Source organism: Grampus griseus (assembly GCF_964374135.1).
Source record: "Grampus griseus genome assembly, chromosome: 11".
Taxonomy (NCBI): Eukaryota; Metazoa; Chordata; class Mammalia; order Artiodactyla; family Delphinidae; genus Grampus; species Grampus griseus.
In genome coordinates this window covers 94597379-94619883 of record NC_139005.1, presented here as the reverse complement: position 1 = coordinate 94619883, position 22505 = coordinate 94597379, and the positions used below count along the sequence as shown (strand labels likewise).

Here is a 22505-nt window from a genome sequence, read left to right as displayed (position 1 = left end):
TCGGGACCACGCGCAGCTGGCTAGACAGAAGGTGGGAGAGGTGCGTCTCAAAGACAGTTTATTTGTCAAAAAGAGGCGGGGGAGCCTTCAGCCTCCCCACCCTCCTCCTGAGCAAAACCTGACAGAACAGAGGTGGCGCTCCACCTCCCAAGGTCTTTGTTCAGCACAGCAAGCCTGGGGCCTCTGGTAAAGACCCTGGCAGGGCAGAGCCCTCCCCGGGGTGCTGAGAGTAACAGGCTGAGCCGGGCCCCCACCTTCTGCTCCTGCCACCTGCTGCCCTCCACCAACACTCTAGCACCCAGGGCGGTGTCCCCGGACTCCCTACCACGGTGCCCAGCCAGAGCTCCCGAGTGTGTCCTCCCCTCGACCTTGCAGCTTGGGGTGGCCCCGAGGCTGGCCAGCGCCGGGCTGTTCTCTTCTTGCTTGAGGAAGGGGCTTGGTAGCCAAGGGGTCTGGGGAGGCCTGGGTGTGACGGGGTCCCTGGAGGAAGAGCATCACCCGTCTATGTCCCAGCTGAAAAGGTGGTGCTTCACCAGCATGTCCTGGACGCCCTCCTTCAGGGGCTGCTTCTCCTCCTGCACAGGAACAGCCCTCCTGTCACGGCTGCAGGGCACACCACAGGGCCCAAGGGGCCAGAGTGGTCCTCACAGGCGACACTGGCACTGGGGCCCCCACGAGGCCTTGCCTCAGCACCCACGCATCCGGGGGGGACCCACCAGCACGAACACCCACACTGCCCCACCCGCCATCCCTCCTGGGGAAGGCAGGACCCGACCACCCACCTCTCTCTTGGCAGGAAGTTCCCAGTCTTGGGAGAGGCTAAAGGCAAAGCAGCAAAGGACCCTGGAGGCGGAGGGAGAGGGAGGCCGTCAGCGGCCGCAGGGGGCTCGGCCCGCCCCTCGGCCCACCCCCGGGGCGGGGCCTCCTCACCTCAGCTCGCACTTGATCTGGACCCAGCCGGGGCTGCGCAGGAAGGACCAGGGCTGGTACCACTTCTCCACGGTGGGCAGGCTGGAGCAGAGCACCTCCAGCCACAGGTGCAGGACCTGCTCACTGGCCACAGGCAGGGCGGGGTCGGGGGCGGCTCCAGGCAGAGGGTCCTGCCCTCGCACCCACCGCACTGGGCCACACCCCGCTCCAGGACCCCTCCATCCGCACCCCCAACCTCCCTCCGCTTGGTGGCCTATGCAGGTGACCCCGCCTCCTTCCCTCTCAGCTACTCTGGCTTCTCCACATGGGGAGATGTGCCCAGGGGCCCAAGGTCCCTGTGGCCCCCACTCCCCTCCGTCCTGTGTGAGATTCGGCCACCGCCACCCCGGGCCCTGGGGCCTCAGTCCCGCCGGTCAGCCAGGGAGCGACATGCACGCTCGCTGGCCGGTGGGCCCACGGCATGTTCCGAGCAGGTCTCGGGGACCCCTGCCCCGCCTCTCCAGGTCAGAGCAGCCTGGAGGCTGCCCCTCTGCCGCGTGGCAAGTGCAGACACACCGCGCTCAGCCTGGCCAAGGTCCGAGCCTCGCACAAGCCTGCAACCCCTCCGGCAGGCGCCCCTCCCTAGTTTGCAGCCGCATCCCTGGTAAGCCTTCACTGCTCACCTTGCTGAAATCTGTGCTCCCCAAAACCCGAGCGCCAGCCCCCCGCCCCAAGCACTGGCTGGTCTCACGCTGGAAGAAGGGCTTCAGGAGCCACCCTGGCCGTCTTCCACCTCCGTCTGCCCAGCTCAGGCCCCCCCGCGGCCCCCACTCAGCAGCGGTGCAGACACTCACTTGAGCCCCACGCAGATGAGGGAGCGGAGCTTGACGTCCATTTGTGCGTGTGCAGCGTCATGGGTCACGTTAACGGACTGCACGGCCTGGAGGGCACAGCTGTCACTCAGGTGTCCCCAGCTCCCAACCCTTAAGGCCTGTCCCGCCCACGGCCCTGCTTACCCGGTAGAGCAGCTCCTCTGGGGTCAGGACTTTGCCATCTTCATCCAACCTGAACGGGGGGACCAAAGCTGCCAGTGCTGCCCTGGTGGGCTCGGACCGCTCCCTCTCCCTCCTCCACCCCCAGCCCCAGGCTGCCGGGTGACCCTACCAGGAGGATGACCCTGCCAGGAGGACACCGAGGCCAGGGCAGGGTTACCTGTACGTCTTACACAGCACTAGGCGCGAATACACCGAGTCGAAGTCTCTCTCAACCTCCCGGCCCGCCGCCTGGGGGGGCAGGGTGAGCATCGGGCAACGGGGTAGGTACCAGATCAAAGCCACAGAGCCCAACTGAGTTCAGGTCACCACCCCACCAGCTCCTGCCACTAGCTCCGCAGGGCACAGGGGCTCAGGGAAAAGGACTCTCACCTCCTCGATGAACAGCCAGGGGTGGCAGGCGCCCCCAAGCAGGGAAGGCTTCTTCAGTCCGTGTTCAAACAGGGCCTTCAGGGCTGGGCAGAGGGTCCCTCGCACGAGGTCCGTGACCCCCTCTGTCACAGAATCGTCCCCCGCGATGGAGTACTGAGGGTGGAGGATGGGGTCTGAGACACCCCAGCCAGCCCCTCCCTGTCCTCACAGCCACTGCCACAAGCCACACGCACTCGGGACGCAGGCCCTGCAATGAGGGTGCAGGCCTCACGGGGCAGAGGCAGCAGCGGCTCCGGGGACGGGCCTGCCTCGAGCGTACCCTCCTCACCTCCTTGCTCCGCTCATCCAGGACTTCCACGAACTTTGCTGGAAACCAGCCTGTGGGAGAAGCAGGGCCCGTGAGGAGCAGGCGGCCTGGTGTCCTGATGCTCCTCACAATGGGGCTGAGGACACATGGGAGCAACGGATGCCGCTGTCTGAGCAAACCCAGTGCCCCGCTGCAGCTTCCCAGCCAGGCCCGCCTTCCCCTTGCCCAGCGCAACACAGGAGCAGACGGAGGCCTCACCTCTCAGGCCATTCAGCTCCCCCACCCAGCAGTGCTCGTCCTTCTGGGAGATGATCTGTGGAGGAAAAGGGCGGGAAACACAGCTCCAGTTGCCTGACTTCATCCTTGGCTGGAAGCTCTGGCCACGTGAGGGCTCGGCCAACCCGCCCGTGGCCTCGGGGCTGGCGGGGACGAAGGCGTCCGCTCCCCGCTCACCGTAATGATGTCGTTCTTGCGGAAGCCCAGCTCGTCATCATCGTGGCGCTCGAAGTCCAGTAGGGCCTTGGCCCGGCGTGGGTGGCCGCGCAAGCATGCCACGTAGTTCTCGTGGTCCCTCTGGTGGCTCTCCATGCTGTAGTCCGGGCTCAGCTCCTGGGTGGGGGGGGGGGGCAGAAAAGCCCACCGCGAGGGGGCGCTCGGAACAGGGCTAGGGCCCCTACTTGAGCTGGGTGCACAGCCCAGGACCTGAGGCTCACCACACTGCAGTTCTTGGGGTCTGTGCACTGGAAGTGGCGTGCCACGCGCAGGATGGCTTCCCGGAGGTCGGCCACCAGCTCCGTCTGCTTGATGTTCTTGGCCTTGAGCGCCTCCAGGTCGTCCTCCCCTGTGAGGCCCAGAGAGCAATGGTGGCCATGGCCCAGCCCGGCCCTGTCCCGACTCCAAGGAAGCGCAAAGTCCACACGGGGTGTGAGGCCAGACGCCCCGCTCTCGGAGCCCAGCCCAGCGCTTGGCCACCCGTGCAGAGTTCTCACCAAAGAGCAGCGACGTGATGCCAGACTTCCTCCGCTGGGTCCTGCGGCGGACAACCTGCAGGCGGGGGAATCAGGTCGGCGGTGGCCCCAGGCACCCGGCGCCCAGCCAAGTGGATGGCGCCCCAGCACTGGGGACAGTGAGCAGAGCCCTTCCGTGCAGAGGCCCCGCCGGCATCTCACTCGTGCCGCCTCCTCAGACATGGCCTCTGAGGCCGGCTCTGAGGCTCAGAAACATATCGTCAGTTCAAATCTGGGTCTGTCCAGGCGGGTCCCAGCAGAGACGCGCCAAGGACAAGGTGGCAGGTCCCTGCACAGCTGTGGTCTGGCCAGGCTGGGCCCTGGGTGCTGAGCTGGAGGGGACGGCGGTGAGCTGGGGCCTCCTCCCTCATGGGCCCACCTGCGAGAGGCTGGCGGTGGGGCTGGCGCCCAGGAGCTGGCCCTGGTCGGCTAGGAGGTAGGCCAGGTGCTTGCGGCGCTGGCTCTCCACGGCCACGTCAGTGAGGGAGCCCGCCAGCCGCATGGCCTCCCCCAGCAGCAGGTCCGCGTCCTCCATCTGCGACGGTATGTCCGACAGCGTGTTGAAGATGGAGGCCGAATTCTCCGACTGGATCAGCTCCTCCTCCTGGGCCATGCGAGGGGGGCGCTGTCACTGCCTGGGTGGCATGTGTGACTTCCCTGGATGGTCCAGCTGAGCACACGAAGGCCCTGCCCCAGGAGGGAGACCTCCCTCCTCCCCGGGGCATCTCCAGAGGGGCCAGGGCTCAGGCCACAGGACACTGAGGCCCGGACTGGAGCAGAGGTGGAGGGCGGGCAGACACTGAGGCGGCTGCCAGGACAGCTGCATCTGGCACCCGGGGCCCCGGCCTTCACCTTGAGGCACAACATGCCCAGCGTGGCCTGGAACAGCACCAGGGAGCCCTCGTAGAAAAACAGGTCCCAGAGGCGCAGCAGCAGCCTGATGTGCACCACGCTGGCGAAGGCCGTGAGGAACCAGTGCAGTGTGATGAGGGACAGCTCTGTGGACACAAACCAGAGGCCCTGAAGCTGGCACCAGGGACGGCCGGTGCGGAACAGCCAGAGAAGAGGGGCATCCCCCAGGCACGCAAGCCGTGGAGGAGGTGGAGCAAATCTCCCAAAGCAGCAAGAGGCCATGCTTGCTCCACGGCAGAGAGGAGGCGGGGCGTCAGGGACCATCGGAGAACAAGAGAGCAACGAAGGCAGCAGCATGAGTGGCCGTCGTCAGAAGAGCTCCTTTCCTCTTCCTGAGCTGCCAGCACTGCCCCGTCCTCAGCTGGGTCCTGAGGCCTCAGATCTGCAGCACCTGAGCCAGAGCTCGGGACCCCTTGACCCCAGAGCAGCGGTGGGCTCGGGCCCTTACCGATGTCATGCTCCTGGAGCAGCCTGTCCAGCCGAGGCAGGTACTGGACGATGAGGTGGCGCAGGAGCCGCTGGTCGGTCTGGACGCCCAGCAGGGTGGTGCTGAAGTAGGAGGCGGGGAGCAGGTCCTCGATGATGGCGCACATCATCCAGAAGGCGTCCTCCTCCTCCAGGAACAGCAGGAGGCAGGCAGCCACCTGGCCGGGGCAGGGGGGTAAGGGGCCTCTGCCCAGGTGTCCATGCAAATTAGAAGAGGCACCCCCTCGGGGGTAACCAGTTAGAACAAGGCGGCCTCTGGGGAGTGGGGTGTCACACCACAGACCGCATGCCGGCCTCAGGCTTGGAACCCCTCCCTGCTTGGGAACCCCCCACCCCCACCCCCTCCTACAGGCCCACTGCCCCCGTCCCGGGCTGTGCTCACCATGCCCGTGCCCTGGCAGTAGCCGATCTCTGGGTAGAGCCAGGCCAGCGCTCGGAGCACCCTGCGCAGGCGGGGTACACCCACGCTGCTCACGTGGGCGAAGCAGGCATTGCTGGGCATGGTGCGGAGCAAGTCCTTCTCAATCTGCTGGCAGCCCGCCCACAAGAGCCTGTGAGGCGCAGAGCAGGCGCACAGCCTCTGCACCCCTGACACCGAGACCCCCCGGAAGGAGGCCGGGGGCCCCTGTGTGGGGCAAACCTCAGGTTGGCTTCTCTCCCAGGAATAGAGATTCCTCAGGCTCCGGGTTAAAGTCACCCTCCTCCCTTCAGGATTAGAGCCCAGCTGGTGTGCAGCTGGTGCCACGTGATCCACGGGGGAGCCTCTAACATAAAATTACAGATTCCTGGGCCTCAAGCCACAGCTGTGGAATGAGAATCTCTGGAATGAAGCCTGGAAACCTGTATTTAAAATCTCCAGGGGAGGGACTTCCCTGGTGGTCCAGTGGTTAAGAATCCGCCTTCTAATTCAGGGGACGCAGGTTCAATCCCTGTTCGGGGAACTAAGATCCTATGTGCCGCAGGGCAACTCAGCCCGCAGGCCCCAACTAGAGAAAAGCCCGCGTGCCACAACGAAAGATCCCATGTGCTGTAACAAAGTCCCGACACAGCCAAAATAAATAAATAAAACATTAAAAAAAAATCTCCAGGGGATCCTAATGTGCACCGGTCCGGTGGCCTTTTTGACAATCCCTCCCCCCACACCCACCACAGAGGGACCAGGAGGAAACTGGCTGGCTCCAGGCACATGTCTGTAGGTGCAAGGACTGCCCAGGGCTGCCTCACGGCTGCCGAGCTCTTCCAGGCCCCCTTGAAGGGCCTCCCCCTGACCCCCCGCCCCCCTAAACAGGGCCCCACCTGCTTGGCAGCAACGGTCTCATCGTTGGCGCTGTCCTTCACGATCTCTCGGTAGGACAGCTCGGAGTTCCTCTTCTTCTGCAGGGCCCCGGAGAGCCGCATCCACAGCTGATGGGGGGAGCACGGCGCTCAGTCCCCAGGGGGCCCCTGAAGCCCGCGGCCCCCGTGGGCCCCGCCTCACCTGCGGCCTCATGCTGTGCGGCACCCCGGCCAGCACCAGGGAGCGGAGCTTCTCTGAGCGGGGCAGGGAGATGGCAATCTTGTCCCAGGTGAGGTCTCCCACGTCGTGGTTGTGGGTGAACTCCAGGTGGGCCTGCCAGCGCAGCCTCTGGGGGGGGTCCTCCAGCAGCTGGCCTGGGCGGGGGGCGCCGTCTGTGCCTGTGAGGGAGGAGGGAGAGCGACCCCCGCCGCCTGTGCCCCGAGAGCAGAGGACTGGGCTCTGGGTCCGCCGCCCGGATCTCACCGCCAAAAGCCAGGGCCACCTTTCCAACCATCTCCCGTGGCACCCCGAACAGCCAGCGCGAACTCTTCGCTTTCACCCCCAAACCAGATCCGCGAAGCCCCCCCCCCACCAGGTGCTCAGGCTCCCCCGCTTCAGAGCACAGGCAGAACCTCGGCCCTCTCGCCCCTCCGACTACGGCCCTAGTCCAAGCTGCCATCTCTCGTCTGGGTTAGAGCGACAGCCTCCTCAGCGGCCGCCTAGTCCTGCCCTGCCTCCCTAGAGGCTGCTCACAGCCCTGTCACAGCTCAGAGCCTGTCACGCAGACAAAGCACCCGACCCCACCTCCTCGCGCCCTGCTCCCTCCACCCCAGCTCTTTCCCACAAATCCACTCGCCTCATGGCCTCTGCACCTGTTATTCTCCTTCCTGGCCACACTCACTGCCTCACTTCCTCCCAGTCTCTGTTCAAACGTCCCCCACCTCCCCTCCTCTCCCAGCCTCTTCTTGCCCCCAGCATACATTTGTTTGTTTGTTTACTGCCTGGGAACTCACGAGGCCAAGACCACCTGTTTGAGGCACTGGGGATGCACAGTGGGGCAGGGCCGCCCCACAGAGCCTCATCCTTACTCATCCTAAAGCCATGCCCTTGGCCTCCACTTTCTGAAACTTCACCTTCAGTGAATTCACATAAAGTGCACAAACTTTAAGTGTACACCTTGTTGAGTATCAATAAACAAATGTCTAAGCACTGACAGTCTAAACGCTGTCCCCATCAAGACACAGAATACTTCCATCATACTAGAAAGTTCCCTGTGCTCCTCTCAGGCCCAGCTTTTACCTTCTGAATGTCTGCCTGCAAACTAGAGAACAAGGAAGACTCATCAGAACTGGGAGTATGAGTGACCTGAAGGTGAATGGTCTCAGTCAGTTAACGTCTGGTTGGTGACAGGCTACCCTGGGTTCTGGCAGACAGCTTTCCAGCAGCCCACTTGGCAACAGCAGGTGTATTTACAGTAGAAAATAATGGAAATGGCCTAGGGGCCCACTTACAGAAGAGTGGTTATAAAAATATGACAACAGTGACTTCCCTGGTGGCGCAGTGATTAAGAATCCGCCTGCCAATGCAGGGGACATGGGTTCGAACCCTGGTCTAGGAAGATCCCACATGCCGTGGAGTAACTAAGCCCGTGTTCCACAACTACTGAAGCCCGCGCACCTCGAGCCCGTGCTCTGCAACAAGAGAAGCCACTGCAATGAGAAGCCCTCGTACAGCAACGAAGACCCAATGCAGCCAAAAATAAATTTTTTAAAAAACAACAAAAAAATGACAAATCCATTGTAATTACAGGGATAGTACACAGCCACTGAAAAACATGCTTTAAAGAGGTCTTAACAGACAGAAAAAATGCTCATGGAATAATGTTAAGAGATATAAGAGCAATATAAAAACATGTATATGATATCATCTTAGTTATGAAAAGTTACATATGGATACACACAAAGCCAGGGAAAAAATACACAGAAATGTCAGCAGTTATCTTCAGGTTGTAGGATAATGGGTTAATTTGTTTTAATCTTTATATCTTGATGTACATTTAAAATTCTCTATAATGAACATTATTGCTTTTATTATCATATGAAGATCAATAAAATTAATCTTAAAAAAAAAACCCAGGGAATTCCCTGGTGGTCCAGTGGTTAGGAGTCAGTGCTTTCACTGCCAAGGGCGTGGGTTCAATCCCTGGTTGGAGAACTAAGATCCCGCAAGCTGCACAACGTGGCAAAAAAAAAAAACCCAAAGGATTCCAGATACTTCTAACAGCATCACCGTCGGATATGGCTCTGTCCCTGATTCTGGAACATCTGGGTAGAACATCTAGAGCCCGAGGCCACAGCAGTGTAATCAGTCACTGGAGCTGGTCCTCCCCAAGGACAGTGGAGAGATTACACCCGAGGGGCTATCTCACCTTCCTTGTCCACGCGGAAGCCGAACTCATCATAGCAGAACTCTGGTTGCTCCACTGCCTCTTCCTTCTAGATCCAGGAGTAGGAAGAGTCAGCCTGGGGCTGTGTGCGCTGCTGCCATGCCTCCTAGCCTCCCTGACTCAGACCAAAGGCCACCGTTCCCTGAAGCTTCTGTGGTCATCACTCAGCTCCGGGGGCCACGACCCTCTTGAATTCTCCCAGAGTTTTCCTTGTTTTCCTCAGAGGTCGAAGATAAAATCAAGGCAAGAAACACGTTTTATGTATTTCTGTGTCCCCGTAATACTGAGAGCAGAGTGCCATACTTGTTCCCCAACCTACTGTCCGATTCACAGGGAACGTGGAGCTAAGATACTGTCTCTGATGGGGGCTTCTGACCCTGTGTGAATACGGGGGAGTGGCCCCCCTCCCAGGATGCCTGCAGCGGGCGGTGGGTCCCCTTGGGTGCCCCAGCGTGGGAGCAGAGCCACTGGCGCCCACTGGCTGACTGCTGTACCTGTGTGTACTTGGCCAGGATCTCCTGGGGCCACATGCTAGGAGTCAGGGCTGAGAAGGGGCCACTGGCAGAAGGTATGTGGCTTCCTAAAACCAAAAAGGACCAGGAATAGGAGATGAAGAAAATGCAGAGCATTCAGGGGGAAAATTCAAGTTGAGACACCCCCTCTCCCTTCTTCTCCCCACCGTCCCACCCCCCAGAGTGCCAGCATTAAAGGACTGGACCATCTAGAGTGGGATGGATGGGGGAGGGGAGAAACCTAGCAAAGTGCAACTTTCTGGAGGAAGGAAAAGGAAGCCAGCAGTGTGTTACAAGACATAACCTGACTTCATCTCCTTGCCTCTCCCTCCACCTGTGAGTGAGGATTTTCAGGCTGGAAGGAGAGGACAGGGATTCAGGAAAACTGAGAAGAGAGTTGCAGTAGCTCTCCCAGATGCCCATCAGAAGACTTCCTCCTTCCTCCATTACCTGGGTGGTCCACGTGACCCTCGAAGGTCCGTGGAAAACAAGCCTGCTTCCCTCCCACCGGGGTGTCCTCCTGGATAAGACCCCCTTCCCCCTGGAGAGCCTGTCGCCCCATGTCCAAGCCAGGCCCCTGCCTCCCACCTGACATTGTGTGGAGAGGACAGGCAAGTCTTCTGTAGATCCAGACTCGGGAGTTTCCTATCCTAATATCTTACAGCTGGAAGGCTCCTCAAGCTTCATCTGGTCCCGAAGCATTTGCCCTGGTAGGAGTGCAAAGAGGAAAGTCATTTAACGCAGCCCCTCTCCTGGGAGTCCTTTCTACCCAACTCTGATTTGCTGGCCCAGAGGTGGTGGGGAGGTAAATCCTGGCCACTGTTTGACAGGGAAGGAAAAGTCACACTTGAAAGAAAAAGCCTCCTATTCTGAACATTTCATCCGAGAGCATACACTTTGAAGAAGCTACAAAACTATTGTTCTCCAACAGCTCTGTGAGCCAAGAGGAGGGTCTGCTCAGTTCCCATACTACTAAGGAAGGAGAGGATCACACAGACAGACTTCCTGATGCTCTGTACTCAGGCAAATGTTTCTTAAAAAAGAAAACAAAAACCAGCCACCACCAAAACTTCCACGAATAGGTTCCTGAGCCAGGATTTTTGAGGAATCACTTAGGTACAACACTTCTGAGTCCGTACCTCCACTCACCCGACACTGACGTTTCCACTTCATCCACCAGTCTGCTCGACCACACCTTCCAGCACCTCACAGCTGGGAAACTAGGAAATTGCCATCTAAGTTTCTCACGTCACTGTTTAACCCCTGCCTCCCTACTTCTTTTGTCCTCTTAAAAAATGACTCAACAATTGAAATGACAAACAGCCCAATTTAAAAATGGGCATAAGGGGACTTCCCTGGTGGTCCAGTGGTTAAGACCCCACACTCCCAATGCAGGGGGCCCGGGTTCGATCCCTGGTCAGGGAACTACACCCGCATGCCACAACTAAGAAGTCCTCATGCCACAGCTAAAAGATCTCACGTGCCACAACTAAGATCCAGAGCAGCCAAAATAAATAAATAAATATTAACAAGAAATAAATAAAAATGGGCATAAGATTTAAATAGACATTTCTCCAAAGAAGAGACGTAAATGGCCAATGAGCAGGTAACAAGATGCCCGACATCATTAGTCTTCAGGGAAATGCACAGCAAAACCACAATGAGATTCCACTTCACACCCACGAGGATGGCATACGGGAGACAAAAGTCTTTTTTTTTTTAAATATTTTATTTGATTTATTTTTGGCTGCATTGTGTCTTCGTTGCTGCCCACGGGCTTTTCTCTAGTTGTGGTGAGCGGGGGCTACTCTTTCTTTGTTGCAGTGCGCGGGCTTCTCATTGCAGTGGCTTCTCTTGTTGCAGAGCACGGGCTCTAGGCACGCGGGCTTCAGTAGTTGTGGCACATGGGCTCAGTAGTTGTGGCTCGCGGGCTCTAGAGCGCAGGCTCAGTAGTTGTGGCGCACAGGCTTAGTTGCTCCATGACATGTGGAATCTTCCCAGACCAGGGCTCGAACCCGTGTCCCCTGCATTGGTAGGCAGTCTTAACCACTGCGCCACCAGGGAAGTCCCTGGAGACAAAAGTCTTAAGAGCAGTGTTTGGCCATGTGGGATGACTACACTTAGGCACACAGCTCCTGTCTGTCCTACAGCAGCAGGCACCTGCCATTAAAACTTATCTTCAACATCAAAAAAAAAGACAACAGTTAGTGTTGGTGAGGATGTGGTGAAATTGGAAGCCTCATACTCTACTGGTGGGAACGTAAAATGGTGGGCTGCTGTGGAAAGTACTGACAGCTCCTCAAAAGGTGAAACACAGGGTTACCACATGACCCAGGAATTCTGCTCCTAGTTATTTACCCACAAGAAATGAAAGCAAGAGTCCACACAGAAACTCGTACTTGGATGTTCACAGCAGAGTTACTCATCATAACCGAAAAAGCAGAAACAACCCATATGTCCAAGAACTGATGAAGGGATACAGGAAATGCAATGCATAGAACATCCATACAATGGAATATTATTCAGCTTTAAAATGGAATGAAGTGCTAATAACACAGGTGAACCTTAAGAATATTATGCTCAGTTAAAGATGCCAGTCACAAGAGGATGAATATTGTATGACTCTATTTAAATGAAATGTCCAGAAGAGGCAAACCCCTAGACACAGAAAGTAGATTAGTGACTGCCAAGGGCTGGAGGACAGGGGAAGGCACAGTGACTGCTAATGGGTACAGGGTTTCTATTTGCAGAGATGAAACGTGTTCTGGAATTGGAGAGTGGTGATAGTTACACAACAGTATGAAATACTCAAACCACTGAATTATACACTTTAAAAATAGCGAACTTTGTAGCATGTGAATTATATCTCAATTTAAAAAAATTAAATAAGCCATCAACTGATGCGTCAGCACTTGGGCTCCCTCTGAGTTCCTATTTCTAGCCTGCTCCTATTAGAACAGGCAAGAGCCTATTATCACCCACTCGAGCTTCAACAGAAGTGCAGTTTGAGGGGTGGCTTTCTCAGCCTTTTTCTGAATATGAAGCCTTTTACTTCTAACTGTGAAATGAAAGGAAGGTAACATAAATGGAAGGTAACAATGGAGATGTGGGTGAAATATTTTAGGGCAAGTTGCCTTCTAGGTTTTGGTATCATATTCACCTAGGCCTAGACCTCCTTTTGCCATTTTCAAGTGACGGGACCTCAGAGGTGACAGCTGTTGGCCTCGTCTCCTAAGTGCTGTCTGCTGTTGGGAATTCGGGGTAAATGAGAAGGGTCAGGTGAGAAAGAAACAAAAAAGGAAAATCAAAGAACCACTTCGAGGGCACTGTGAGAAAACATTGCCCTATGGACCCTTTCCTCCAGCGAATGTTGAAAAATGGGCACGTGAAGAAAATCCCAGTTCTCTTTAAAGACACACTTGCAAATCTGGGGCCAAACAGCTTGTCCCAAAGGCAGCTCAGCTGGGTCACCAACCTCTACTCCTGCCCCCAGACACACCCTGACCAGGCCACATTTGGGCTAAATGCCCATCGTGAAGGCTTTGATGCCCAGCTGGGAGGGAGCCCTCTTGCTTCCAGACAAGCCTTGCTGAGAAACAGATGGCAGAACCCGCTTCCCTAATGGGCCAGCCATCCTAGACTTGTCTGTCTGTTCTGCGTGAGGAAAACGTAACGTCTTCCTTCAGTGTAACAGGTATGCGGGGCCTGATTTGAATCAGAATTCTGTGCTGGATGGAGCAAGTATTTTAACATTAAAGGGACTGAGCTAGAAGTTCTTAAAATCATGTCATCATTCAGTCCTCACAGCATATTCTGAAGCAGACTATCTCTGGTCCTCACACATGAGAAAACAAGCCTAGAAGAGATGCACGTACAGTCTCCCAAACGGACCCTGATAACTGTGCCCCCTGCCCCACCATGCTCCCCCCACCCCCACCTGGGGAGATGATGTCACTCGGCCACCAGCTTGACAGTGCCAGGAAATAACCCCATGCTCAGCCAGGCCACCGCCAGCCTGGAGCCCTGGGCAGGCACGCTGCTGTGGCACCAGCGTTAGGAGGGCAAGGCTTCCAAGCTCATCCTCTGCCACCTTTGTGCAGAGGCCGGACGGCGCTGCGGTCAAAGTGAAGACCTCTCCAGTCGGACAGATGTGGACTCAAATCCTGGCTCTGCGGCTCCCCCCTTCTTATAACCTTGGGCACGTTCACGTCACCTCTTTGAGTCTCAGTTTTCTTCTCCATAGACTGGAGCAACGGTACCTACGTCTCACAGTGGTTACGAGGATGAAGTGAGAACGCAAAGAGCCCCAGCACAGTGACACACAGCAAGTGTGTCAGGAAGCATCAGGCAATTAGCAGGAGTCCTCATAATTTCCAGAAAGTTACTGTGAATATCTGGGCCCTCTACACTGAGGTTACTCAAGGCCATGTGATACTGCTGATACCCAGCCATTACAACCTGTAAAAACGACAACTTCGTATGGTTCAATGTAACACATGCTAGCTGGGATCATCAGAAAGACTCCTCATCACTGACGCCTCAGAGGTAGTGATTTGGCTGTTTCTTCCAGAAGGGCAGAGAAAGTGTGGAGGAAGCAGGCGTTGTCTATAAGTGGAAGAAAGGAGCTGTCTCTGGCTGTGGAGGACTGAGGGGGCTGGTAAGACAGTTCTCAGTCCGCAGCTCCCTTTCCCAGCCTTGGCTTGCCCACCTCATTCATTCACTCAACAGTTACTGAGCACTGCCATGAACCACACATGGTTCTAAGGGTTGAGACGCAGTGAAAAACCAAAGTCCCAGCCATTACATCACAGCAGAGAATCAGACAACGAACATAAACACAGCTGTGTTAGATGGTGCTAACTACAGTAGTCTGAGGAAAATAAAGCAGGATAAAGGTATAGGAGAGTCAGAAGAGAGGAGCCATGTAGCTAACGTGGTCAGGAAAAGCTCTCTGAGGATAAGGTGACATCCAAGCAAAGACCCAAACAAAAGGAAGTGGGAGACCAAGTCCTATGGCTCCTGAGGGAAGGAAGATCCAGGTAGCAGGAGCAGCAGGGTGAAGACAAGGCCGGACCAGATGTGGCAGGTGCAGCTGCTGCAGGGGAGAGGGGCTGGGGAGGAGGAGGAAGCACAGTGGGGGGCGAAGCCTGCTCAGGAGGGCCTTGCAGTGCAGTACAGAACTGGAACTTATTCTCCTTACAGGAGGGCTCTGAGCAGAGGCAAACCTGAATCTGATTTAGGATTTCAAAGCTCTCTCTGGCTGCTGTACAGAGAAGACTGCAGGGCAGGAGGGGGTGACGCAGTAGGAATAATGTTGGCTTTGCTACCATGGGGACAGTGAGAAACGGTCAGATCTGGATATATTTTAATGAGTCTCTGCAATAATACGTATATGCCATTTCTCTTACCAACTACCCCCTAGTCCCCAAGTTCCCAACAGGAGCCAGAAGTGATATTGCTAATCTGGGCAGGCAGGTTTTTCCAGCCTCCGGTCACTATGGAAACCTTCCTGAAAGCAGCCATCTGGGAGCTGGCTAAGGCAGCCACGTCACTGGCGGCCCTACTGTTGTCACAGGGGTACTGAGAGGCAGAAACTTTTGAAAAACAAGAAATATACTGGAGGCAGATTAAAAGACTGTCATCTTGAAGCATGTAAGTTTTTAAAATGCCTTTTGATCCAGTAACTATTCTCCTGGAAACTTATCTTAAGGAAATAATTCAATAGACGCGGAAAGGTATGTACATGAAAAGGTCTACTTCAGCATCACCTACACAACAAAAACATGAGGACAATTTACATGTCAAACATTAGGGGAATTGATCAAATCTGGGTATACTGACACAATAAAATGTGATTTAATCATTTCACATTCCAGTTATGGACTTCCGCTTTTGGCCAAGATGGAGTTACAAGGCCTGGATTTACTTTCCCAACCTGAACAACTAAAAAGCCAGAAAGATACATGAAACGATGGTTTTCAAACATTGGATGACAGGCAGCACAGGACAGTGAAGCCTGAGACAGAGAAAACAATTGAGCTGAGCCCTGTGACGGCCCGCTACCGCCTGGAGAGAGTCTGCAGCCAGGACTGGGCTACCAGGAGGGCAGAGGAGCTGAGTTGGGAGCTAGAGGTGGCCGAAGCAGCCTGAAGTTGCAGAGCAGAGACTTGCACAGAGAGCTCCAGAAATCTGCAGAGAGCACCCCCAAACCTTCATGTGAATACTGGTCAGAGCGTGTGTGTGAGGAAGCTACCCAAGGTAGGGAAGAGAGCACCTGCAAGCAACACAAGGAATACTACCTGAAGCTCACCCTACCGAGTCATTGTCATGTATTTTCCTTTTCAGAAATTGTGGAATGCAATTTGCCCAAACTCTGTTAAGAATTTTTGCATCTATGTTCATGAAGGATGTTTGGTTGTAGTTTTCTTTCCTAATAACACCTTTTTCAGGTTTGGTATCAGGATGATATCTGCTTTATAGAATGATTTGGGAAGTAGTCCCCCCTCTTCCATTTTCAGGAAGAGTTTGTGTAGAAACTGGTATTATTTCTTCCTTAAATGTTGAAAGGAAATCACCAATGAAGTCTCCTGTGCCTGGAGACTTCCTTCATGGAAAGATTTTCAACTACAATTTCTTTCATAGAGATAAGGCTATTCAGATTATCTTTATGCCTCCTGAGTGAGCTTTTTCTTTAAAATAAATTTATTTATTTTTGGCTGCATTGGGTCTTTGTTGCTACGCGCAGGCTTTCTCTAGTTGCAAGGAGCGGGGGCTACTCTTCGTCGAGGTGGGCAAGCTTCTCATTGCTGTGGCTTCTCTTGTTGCGGAGCATGGGCTCTAGGTGCGCGGGCTTCAGTAGTTGTGGCTCGCGGGCTCTAGAGCGCAGGCTCAGTAGTTGTGGCGCACGGGCTTAGTAGCTCCGCAGCATGTGGGATCTTCCCGGACTGGGGCTCGAACCCATGTCCCCTGCATTGGCAGGCGGATTCTGAACCACTGCGCCACCAGGGAAGTCTCCTGAGTGAGCTTTGATAGTTTGTGCACTTTCAAGGAATCTGTCCACTATCCAAGTTGTTGAATTTATTGGTAAATTTAGTCCAAAGTATGCAGAAGAAAAAAAAGCAATAAACAATAAAGATAACAGAAATCAATAAAATGGAAAACAAAAAAAAAGAGAAAAATCAATGAAACCAAAATCTGTTCCTTTAGAGATCAATAAAATCAAACCTCTGATCAGACTGAACAGGAAAAACAAGAAGACACAGATTACCAATATTATCAGGAATGGAAGAGGATACATTACTACAGATCCTGGAGGCATTAAATGGATAATAAGAGAATATTATGAACAACTTTTGCCAATAAGTTCTACAATACATAAAAACAATACCATCATGACCAAGTGGGATTTATCTTGGGAATGCAAGACTTGTTCAATATTTAAAAAGTCAATCAATGTAATTCAGTATATCAACAGACTGAAGAAGAAAAACTATATGACTATCTCAATAGATGCAAAAGAAGCATTTGGCAAAAGTCAACATCCATGATAAAAACTCTCAGAGATCTAGAAATAGAGGAAGCTTCCTTAACCTAATAAAAGGCATCTACAAAAATCCTACAGTTAACATCATACTTAATGACAAATGACCGAATGCTTTCCCCCTAAGATTGGGAACAAGGAAAGGAGTCAACGTAATTCCAATCAAAATCCCAGTAGAAGTCATACAGGGAGAAGTTAAGTCAGAAAGAGAAAAACAAATATGATATATTAACGCATATATGTGGAATCTAGAAAAATGGTATAGATGATCTTATTTGCAAAGCAGAAATAGAGACATAGACAACAAACGTATTGATACCAAAGGGGAAAGGGGAGCGTGGGATGAATTGGGAGATTGGGGCTGACATATATGCACTACTATATATAAAATAGATAACTAATGAGAACCTACTGTATAGCACAGGGAACTCTACTTAGTGCTCTGTGGTGACCTAAATGGGAAGGAAATCCAAAAAAGAGGGGATATATGTACACGTATGGCTGATTCACTATGCTGTACAGCAGGAACGGACACAGCAGTGTAAAGCAGCTATACTCAGAACAAAACAAAACAAAATCCCAGTAGGATATCTTGCAGAAACTGACAAGCTGATTCTAAAATTTAAATGGATAGGCAAAGGAATCAAAATACTCAAAATAATTTTGAAAGCAGAAAGTTGGAGAATTCACACTACCTGATTTCAATACTTACTATAAAGCTACATGTAGTACAGGTGACACTGGCAAAAGGAAAGACATATAGATCAATGGAACAGAATAGGTAATCCAGAAGTAGACCCATACATATGGTCAATTAACGTTATGAATTGTGTCCCCCAAAAAAGATATGTTGAAGTCCCAACCCTCAGTACCTCAGAATGTGACCTTATTTGGAGAATGGGTCTTTGCTGATTTAACCAACTTAAGACGACCTCATTAAGGTAAGCCCTAATCCATTATGACTCGTGTCCTTATAAAAAGGGGAAATTTGGACACAGATATATATAGAGAGAAAATATGAAGAGACAGGGAGAACACCATGTGAAGCACAGACTGGAATTATAGTGTAATAAGCCAAGGAACGCCTGGGGCTACCAGAAGCTGGAAGAAGCAAGGAAGGATCCTCCCCTACCGGTTTCAGAGCGAGCATGGCCTTGCCGACACCTTGATTTCAGATTTCTGGCCTCCAAAACTGTGAGACAATATTACTGTTGTTCTAAGTCACCCACTTTGTGATAATTTATTATGGCAGCCCTAGGAAAGTAAATAATTAATTTTCAACAAACATATAAATGCAATTCAATGGAGAAAGGATAGTCTTTTCAACAAATGGTCCTAGAAGAATCACTACAAAACTTCTAGAAGAAAACATAGGAAAAAATGTTTGTGACCTTGGTTAGGCAAAGATTTCTTAGATATTGCACTAAAAGTATGATCTATAAAAGAAAAAAACTTGATTAAATTAGACTTTATCAGAAGCCACTGGTGGTAGAAAATATGTTCAAATCACACATTTAATAAAGAACACGTATCCAGAATATAAGGAATTCTCTAAACTCAGTGAGCTGGAAACAAACAATCCAATTAAAAAAATAAAATGGGCGGAACTTCCCTGGTGGTCCAGTGGTTAAGAATCCACCTTCCAATGCACGGGACATGGGTTCGATCCCTGGTAGGGGAACAAAGATCCCACATACCGCAGGGGCCACAACTACAGAGCCCATGTGCTCTGGAGCCTGCGCGCCACAGAGAGAAGCCCGTGCACCGCAACTTGATAGAAGCCTGTGCGTCACAACAAAGAGCCCGCATGCCGCAACTAAGACCCAACACATCCAAAAATTAATATTAAAAAAAATAAAATGGGCAAAAGATTTGAACAGAAACATTAACAAAGAAGATATACAGATGACAAGCATACAGAAAGATACTTAATGTCATTAGTTATTAAGGAATGCAAATTAAAACCACAATGAGATATTACCATACACATATTAAATGGCTTAAATTAAAAAACAAACCACCTGACAATATTAAGTGCTGACGAGGATTCAGAGCAACTAGAACTCTCATACACTGCTGGTAGAAATGCAAAATGGTACCACAATTTTGGAAGAGGGTTTGGCAGTTTCTTATAAAGTTAGACATGTACTTACCATACAACCCAACAAATGCACTCCTAGGTATGTTTATCTAAGGAAAATGAAACTTTTGTTTACACAAAAACCTGTATGTAAACGTTTGTGGCAACTTTATCTGTGACTGCCAAAATCTGAAAACAACTCAAATGTCCTTTAACTGGTAAATGGATAAAGAACTGTGGTACGGGCTTCCCTGGTGGTACAGTGGTTAAGAATCCGCCTGCCAATGCAGGGGACACGGGTTCAAGCCCTGGTCCGGGAAGATCCCACATGCCGCGGAGCAACTAAGCCTGTGCACCACAACTACTGAGCCTGCACTCTAGAGCCTGTGAGCCACAATTGCTGAAGCCCACGCACCTAGAGCCTGTGCTCCACAAGAGAAGCCACTGCAATGAGAAGCGCGTGCACTGCAACGAAGAGGAGTCCCCGCTCGCCGCAACTAGAGAAAGCCAGCGCGCAGCAACAAAGACCCAATGCAGCCAAAAATAAATAAGTAAAATAAATAAATTTATTTAAAAAAAAGAAGTCCAATTATAGGGACTAAAGAAATATGGATACTATTTATGATATAATATTAAGGGAAAATGTATGTAGCATGTGCACTCAGAAACGTGTATATCTGTCATTTACTCCCCAAATATTTCCCCAAAACATATCATGTGCTAGGGCAACAATGATTTACAATCTAGAGGGGGAAAATCAAACAGAAAACAAATAGATGGATAAATAAATAAGAATTTCAGAGTATGGCAAGTGATCTGAATAAAACAAAAGGGTGATGTGATATACAATCCAGGGAAGGTTTGCCTGGGAAAGCAATAAAGCTACTATTTTTTTCTACTGCACCACCCCCCCAAATACCAAAAACCAAACCAAAACAAAAAGAATCCAGGGAAGGAATCACTGACGCACTAGCACTACTTGAATTGAAACCGCAAGGACAAGAAGCCAGCCTTGCAAAGATGGGGGTAGAGTCATGGGCAGAAAGAAAGGCAAGTCCACAGGCTCTCAGGTGGGGAAAGGCCTTGGAAGAAGAGAAAGCCCAGTAACTGAAACACAATGGACAAGGGGGACAACGGTAAGAGGAAACTGGAGAGGTAGAGGCACCCAGATTGTCAAGGAACTGTAGGTCACAGTGAAGGATTTAGATTTTAAGGACAATGGGAAGCTACAAAAGGATCCTAAACATGGCGGTGGCGTGAACTAACACGTTTTTTAAAAAATCACTTTGGCTGCCGTTTGGCAAATGGCTTGTGGAGAGACAAGAGTGGATACAGTGAGACCAGTTTGAAAGCACAAGCTCCAGGAAAGATGACGGGGAGTGAGACTAAAGTGGTGACAGTGGATGTGGGGAGAAGTAAATGGATTCAAGATATAACCAGAGGCAGAACCAATAGGCCTTGCTTCTGGGTTGGATGTGGGGAGTGAAGAAAGGGACCATCCCAAAGTGAGGCCTAGGTTTCTGGTCTGAATTCCTGGGTTTACGATGATGACATTTACTAATATGCTGGTGAGTGGGAAAGAAACAGGTTTGGGGGAAGAGGGAATGAAGAGTTGTAGGATAATTTAAATGTTTCTTAGAAATCCAAGTGGAGCTGTTAAGCAGGTGACTGGATACACAAGTTTACATCTTCAAGGGGATGTAAAAACTAGAGATATAAATCTAGGAGTCTTTTGTTCATCTATCCAACCAACAAATATTTTTTGAGCAACTACTATGCCCCAGACACTGTTCCACATGCAAGGGATATAGCAGTAAAACAAGACAAAGTTCTCGCTTTTATGAACCTGCAGTTTCCTCATCTGTAAAATGATGACAAATGAGAAAATGTAAATATTTATCACAATACATAGCACATAGTATGTGCTTAATAAAGCCAGCTATTAATATTAGTGACAGAAAAGACAATAAACAAGTAAATGAAAGAATAATTTCAGAGGCAGATGGGGCAGGACTATTTTTGATAGGTGGTCAGGAAAGGCCTCTCTGAGGAGATGACATTTCAGCTGACACCAGAATGACAAGGAGTCAGCTCCACAAAGACTTAGAAGCTCAAACAGAGGAAACGGCTTGTGCAAGGACCTTAAGGAACAAAAGATTTATTATACTGGAGAAATAAAAGACAAGTGTGTCTGAGATGGAGCAATGAGGGGGAAAGTAGCAGATATCACTGGAAAGGCAGGACGACCTGGATTATGTAGGGTCTACTGCTCATAGCAAAGACTCTGGACTTCATTTTAATGGGAAGCCATTGAAGAGCTTTGAGCATGGGCATGACACGGTCTGACTTAGGTTTTTAAAGAAATCACATTGGCTACTTTGTGAAGAATGAACTACAGAGGGGTTTGGAGTGGAAACTATTACAGCGGTCCAGGTGACAGATGGTATCTTGGACCAAATCAGTTGAGTTGATGACAAGTAACTAGATTCTGGATATAATTTGGAGATATAGAGGTAGATAATGGGAAGAATCAATGATGTCTCCTAGGCTTTTGACCTGAGCAACTGTGCAGATCCCATTAACCAAGATGAAGGGAGACTGGGGGAGAGCCGGTTTCATGGTTAGCAAGCAATCTGCTTTGGCCATGTTCAGTGGGGATGTCTATTAGACCTCTAAGTGGAGAGGTCAACTGGGCAATTGTATATATGAGTACAGAGTTCACAGTAGTCAGAACTGGAGACGTGAATTTGAGAAACACCAGGACTAGATGTCGTGGCTAAGGAGAGAATGCAGAATAGGGGGCCGAGGACCAGATCCTGGAACATACCAACATTTAGAGGTTAGGCAGAAAAATATACAAAAAATAGTTTGAGGAGTGACCAGTGAAGTAGAAGGAACACTAGCAGTGTGTGGCACTGTGGAAACCAAAAGAAAGTGTTTCTACGAGGAGGAGGTGCTCATCAGTGTCAGGTGCTACTTAGAGGTCAGGTGTTATGGAGGACAGAGAACTGGTCATTGGTTTGGCAAGCTGGAGGTTGGTGGTGACACTGACAAGAGCTTTAATTGTGTTATTTTTCTTGAACTTTTGGTTTTAATTAATTAATTAAAATAGAAGTATAGTTGATTTACAGTGTTGTGTTAGTTTCTGGTGTACAGTAAAGTGATTCAGTTATACATGTATATACACATCTTCCTTTTCATATTTGTTTCCATTATACGTTATTATAAGATACGGAATATAGTTCCCTGTGCTATACAGAAGGACCTTGTTGTTTATCTGTTTTATATATAGTAGTTTGTATCCGCTAATCCCAAACTCCTAATTTATCCCGCTCCCCCCCTTCCCCTTTGGTAACCATAAATTTGTTTTCTATATCTGTGAGTCTGTTTGTTTTATAAATAAGTTCATTGGTATAATATTTTAGATTCCACATATAAGTGATACCATATATTTGTCTTTTTCTGTTTTACTTACTTCACTTAGTATGATAATCTCTAGGTCCGTTCATGTTGCTGCAAATGGCATTATTTCATTCTTTTTCATGGCCGAGTGGTATCCCATTGTATATATATACCACATCTTCTTTATCCATTCATTTTTCAATG

At 51.2% G+C, this 22505-nt stretch overlaps 1 protein-coding gene across 3 annotated transcripts in view; it reads right to left on the bottom strand.

The window, feature by feature from the left end:
- Window positions 1–44: 44 nt before the first annotated feature.
- The window catches only part of SGSM3 (small G protein signaling modulator 3), a 34770-nt gene continuing 12309 nt past the window's right edge, over window positions 45–22505 (bottom strand). Inside the window, exons 2-22 of one of the 3 annotated variants that reach the window (XM_082666902.1) lie at window positions 9868–9986; window positions 9262–9347; window positions 8750–8816; window positions 6523–6719; window positions 6342–6449; window positions 5428–5571; window positions 5008–5203; window positions 4500–4645; window positions 4027–4251; window positions 3630–3684; window positions 3354–3481; window positions 3094–3249; window positions 2899–2953; window positions 2662–2711; window positions 2334–2486; window positions 2122–2192; window positions 1926–1974; window positions 1764–1849; window positions 931–1053; window positions 783–843; window positions 45–480 (exon numbers count right to left, since the gene is read on the bottom strand). In XM_082666902.1, the coding sequence (XP_082523028.1) occupies window positions 322–480; window positions 783–843; window positions 931–1053; window positions 1764–1849; window positions 1926–1974; window positions 2122–2192; window positions 2334–2486; window positions 2662–2711; window positions 2899–2953; window positions 3094–3249; window positions 3354–3481; window positions 3630–3684; window positions 4027–4251; window positions 4500–4645; window positions 5008–5203; window positions 5428–5571; window positions 6342–6449; window positions 6523–6719; window positions 8750–8816; window positions 9262–9347; window positions 9868–9874 (2322 nt within the window). In that variant the 5' untranslated portion in view covers window positions 9875–9986 and the 3' untranslated portion in view covers window positions 45–321. Of the gene's footprint in view, window positions 576–782; window positions 844–930; window positions 1054–1763; window positions 1850–1925; window positions 1975–2121; window positions 2193–2333; window positions 2487–2661; window positions 2712–2898; window positions 2954–3093; window positions 3250–3353; window positions 3482–3629; window positions 3685–4026; window positions 4252–4499; window positions 4646–5007; window positions 5204–5427; window positions 5572–6341; window positions 6450–6522; window positions 6720–8749; window positions 8817–9261; window positions 9348–9867; window positions 9987–22505 lie in introns of all 3 variants that reach the window. The other 2 variants (XM_082666903.1, XM_082666904.1) reach the window with 2 other exon arrangements.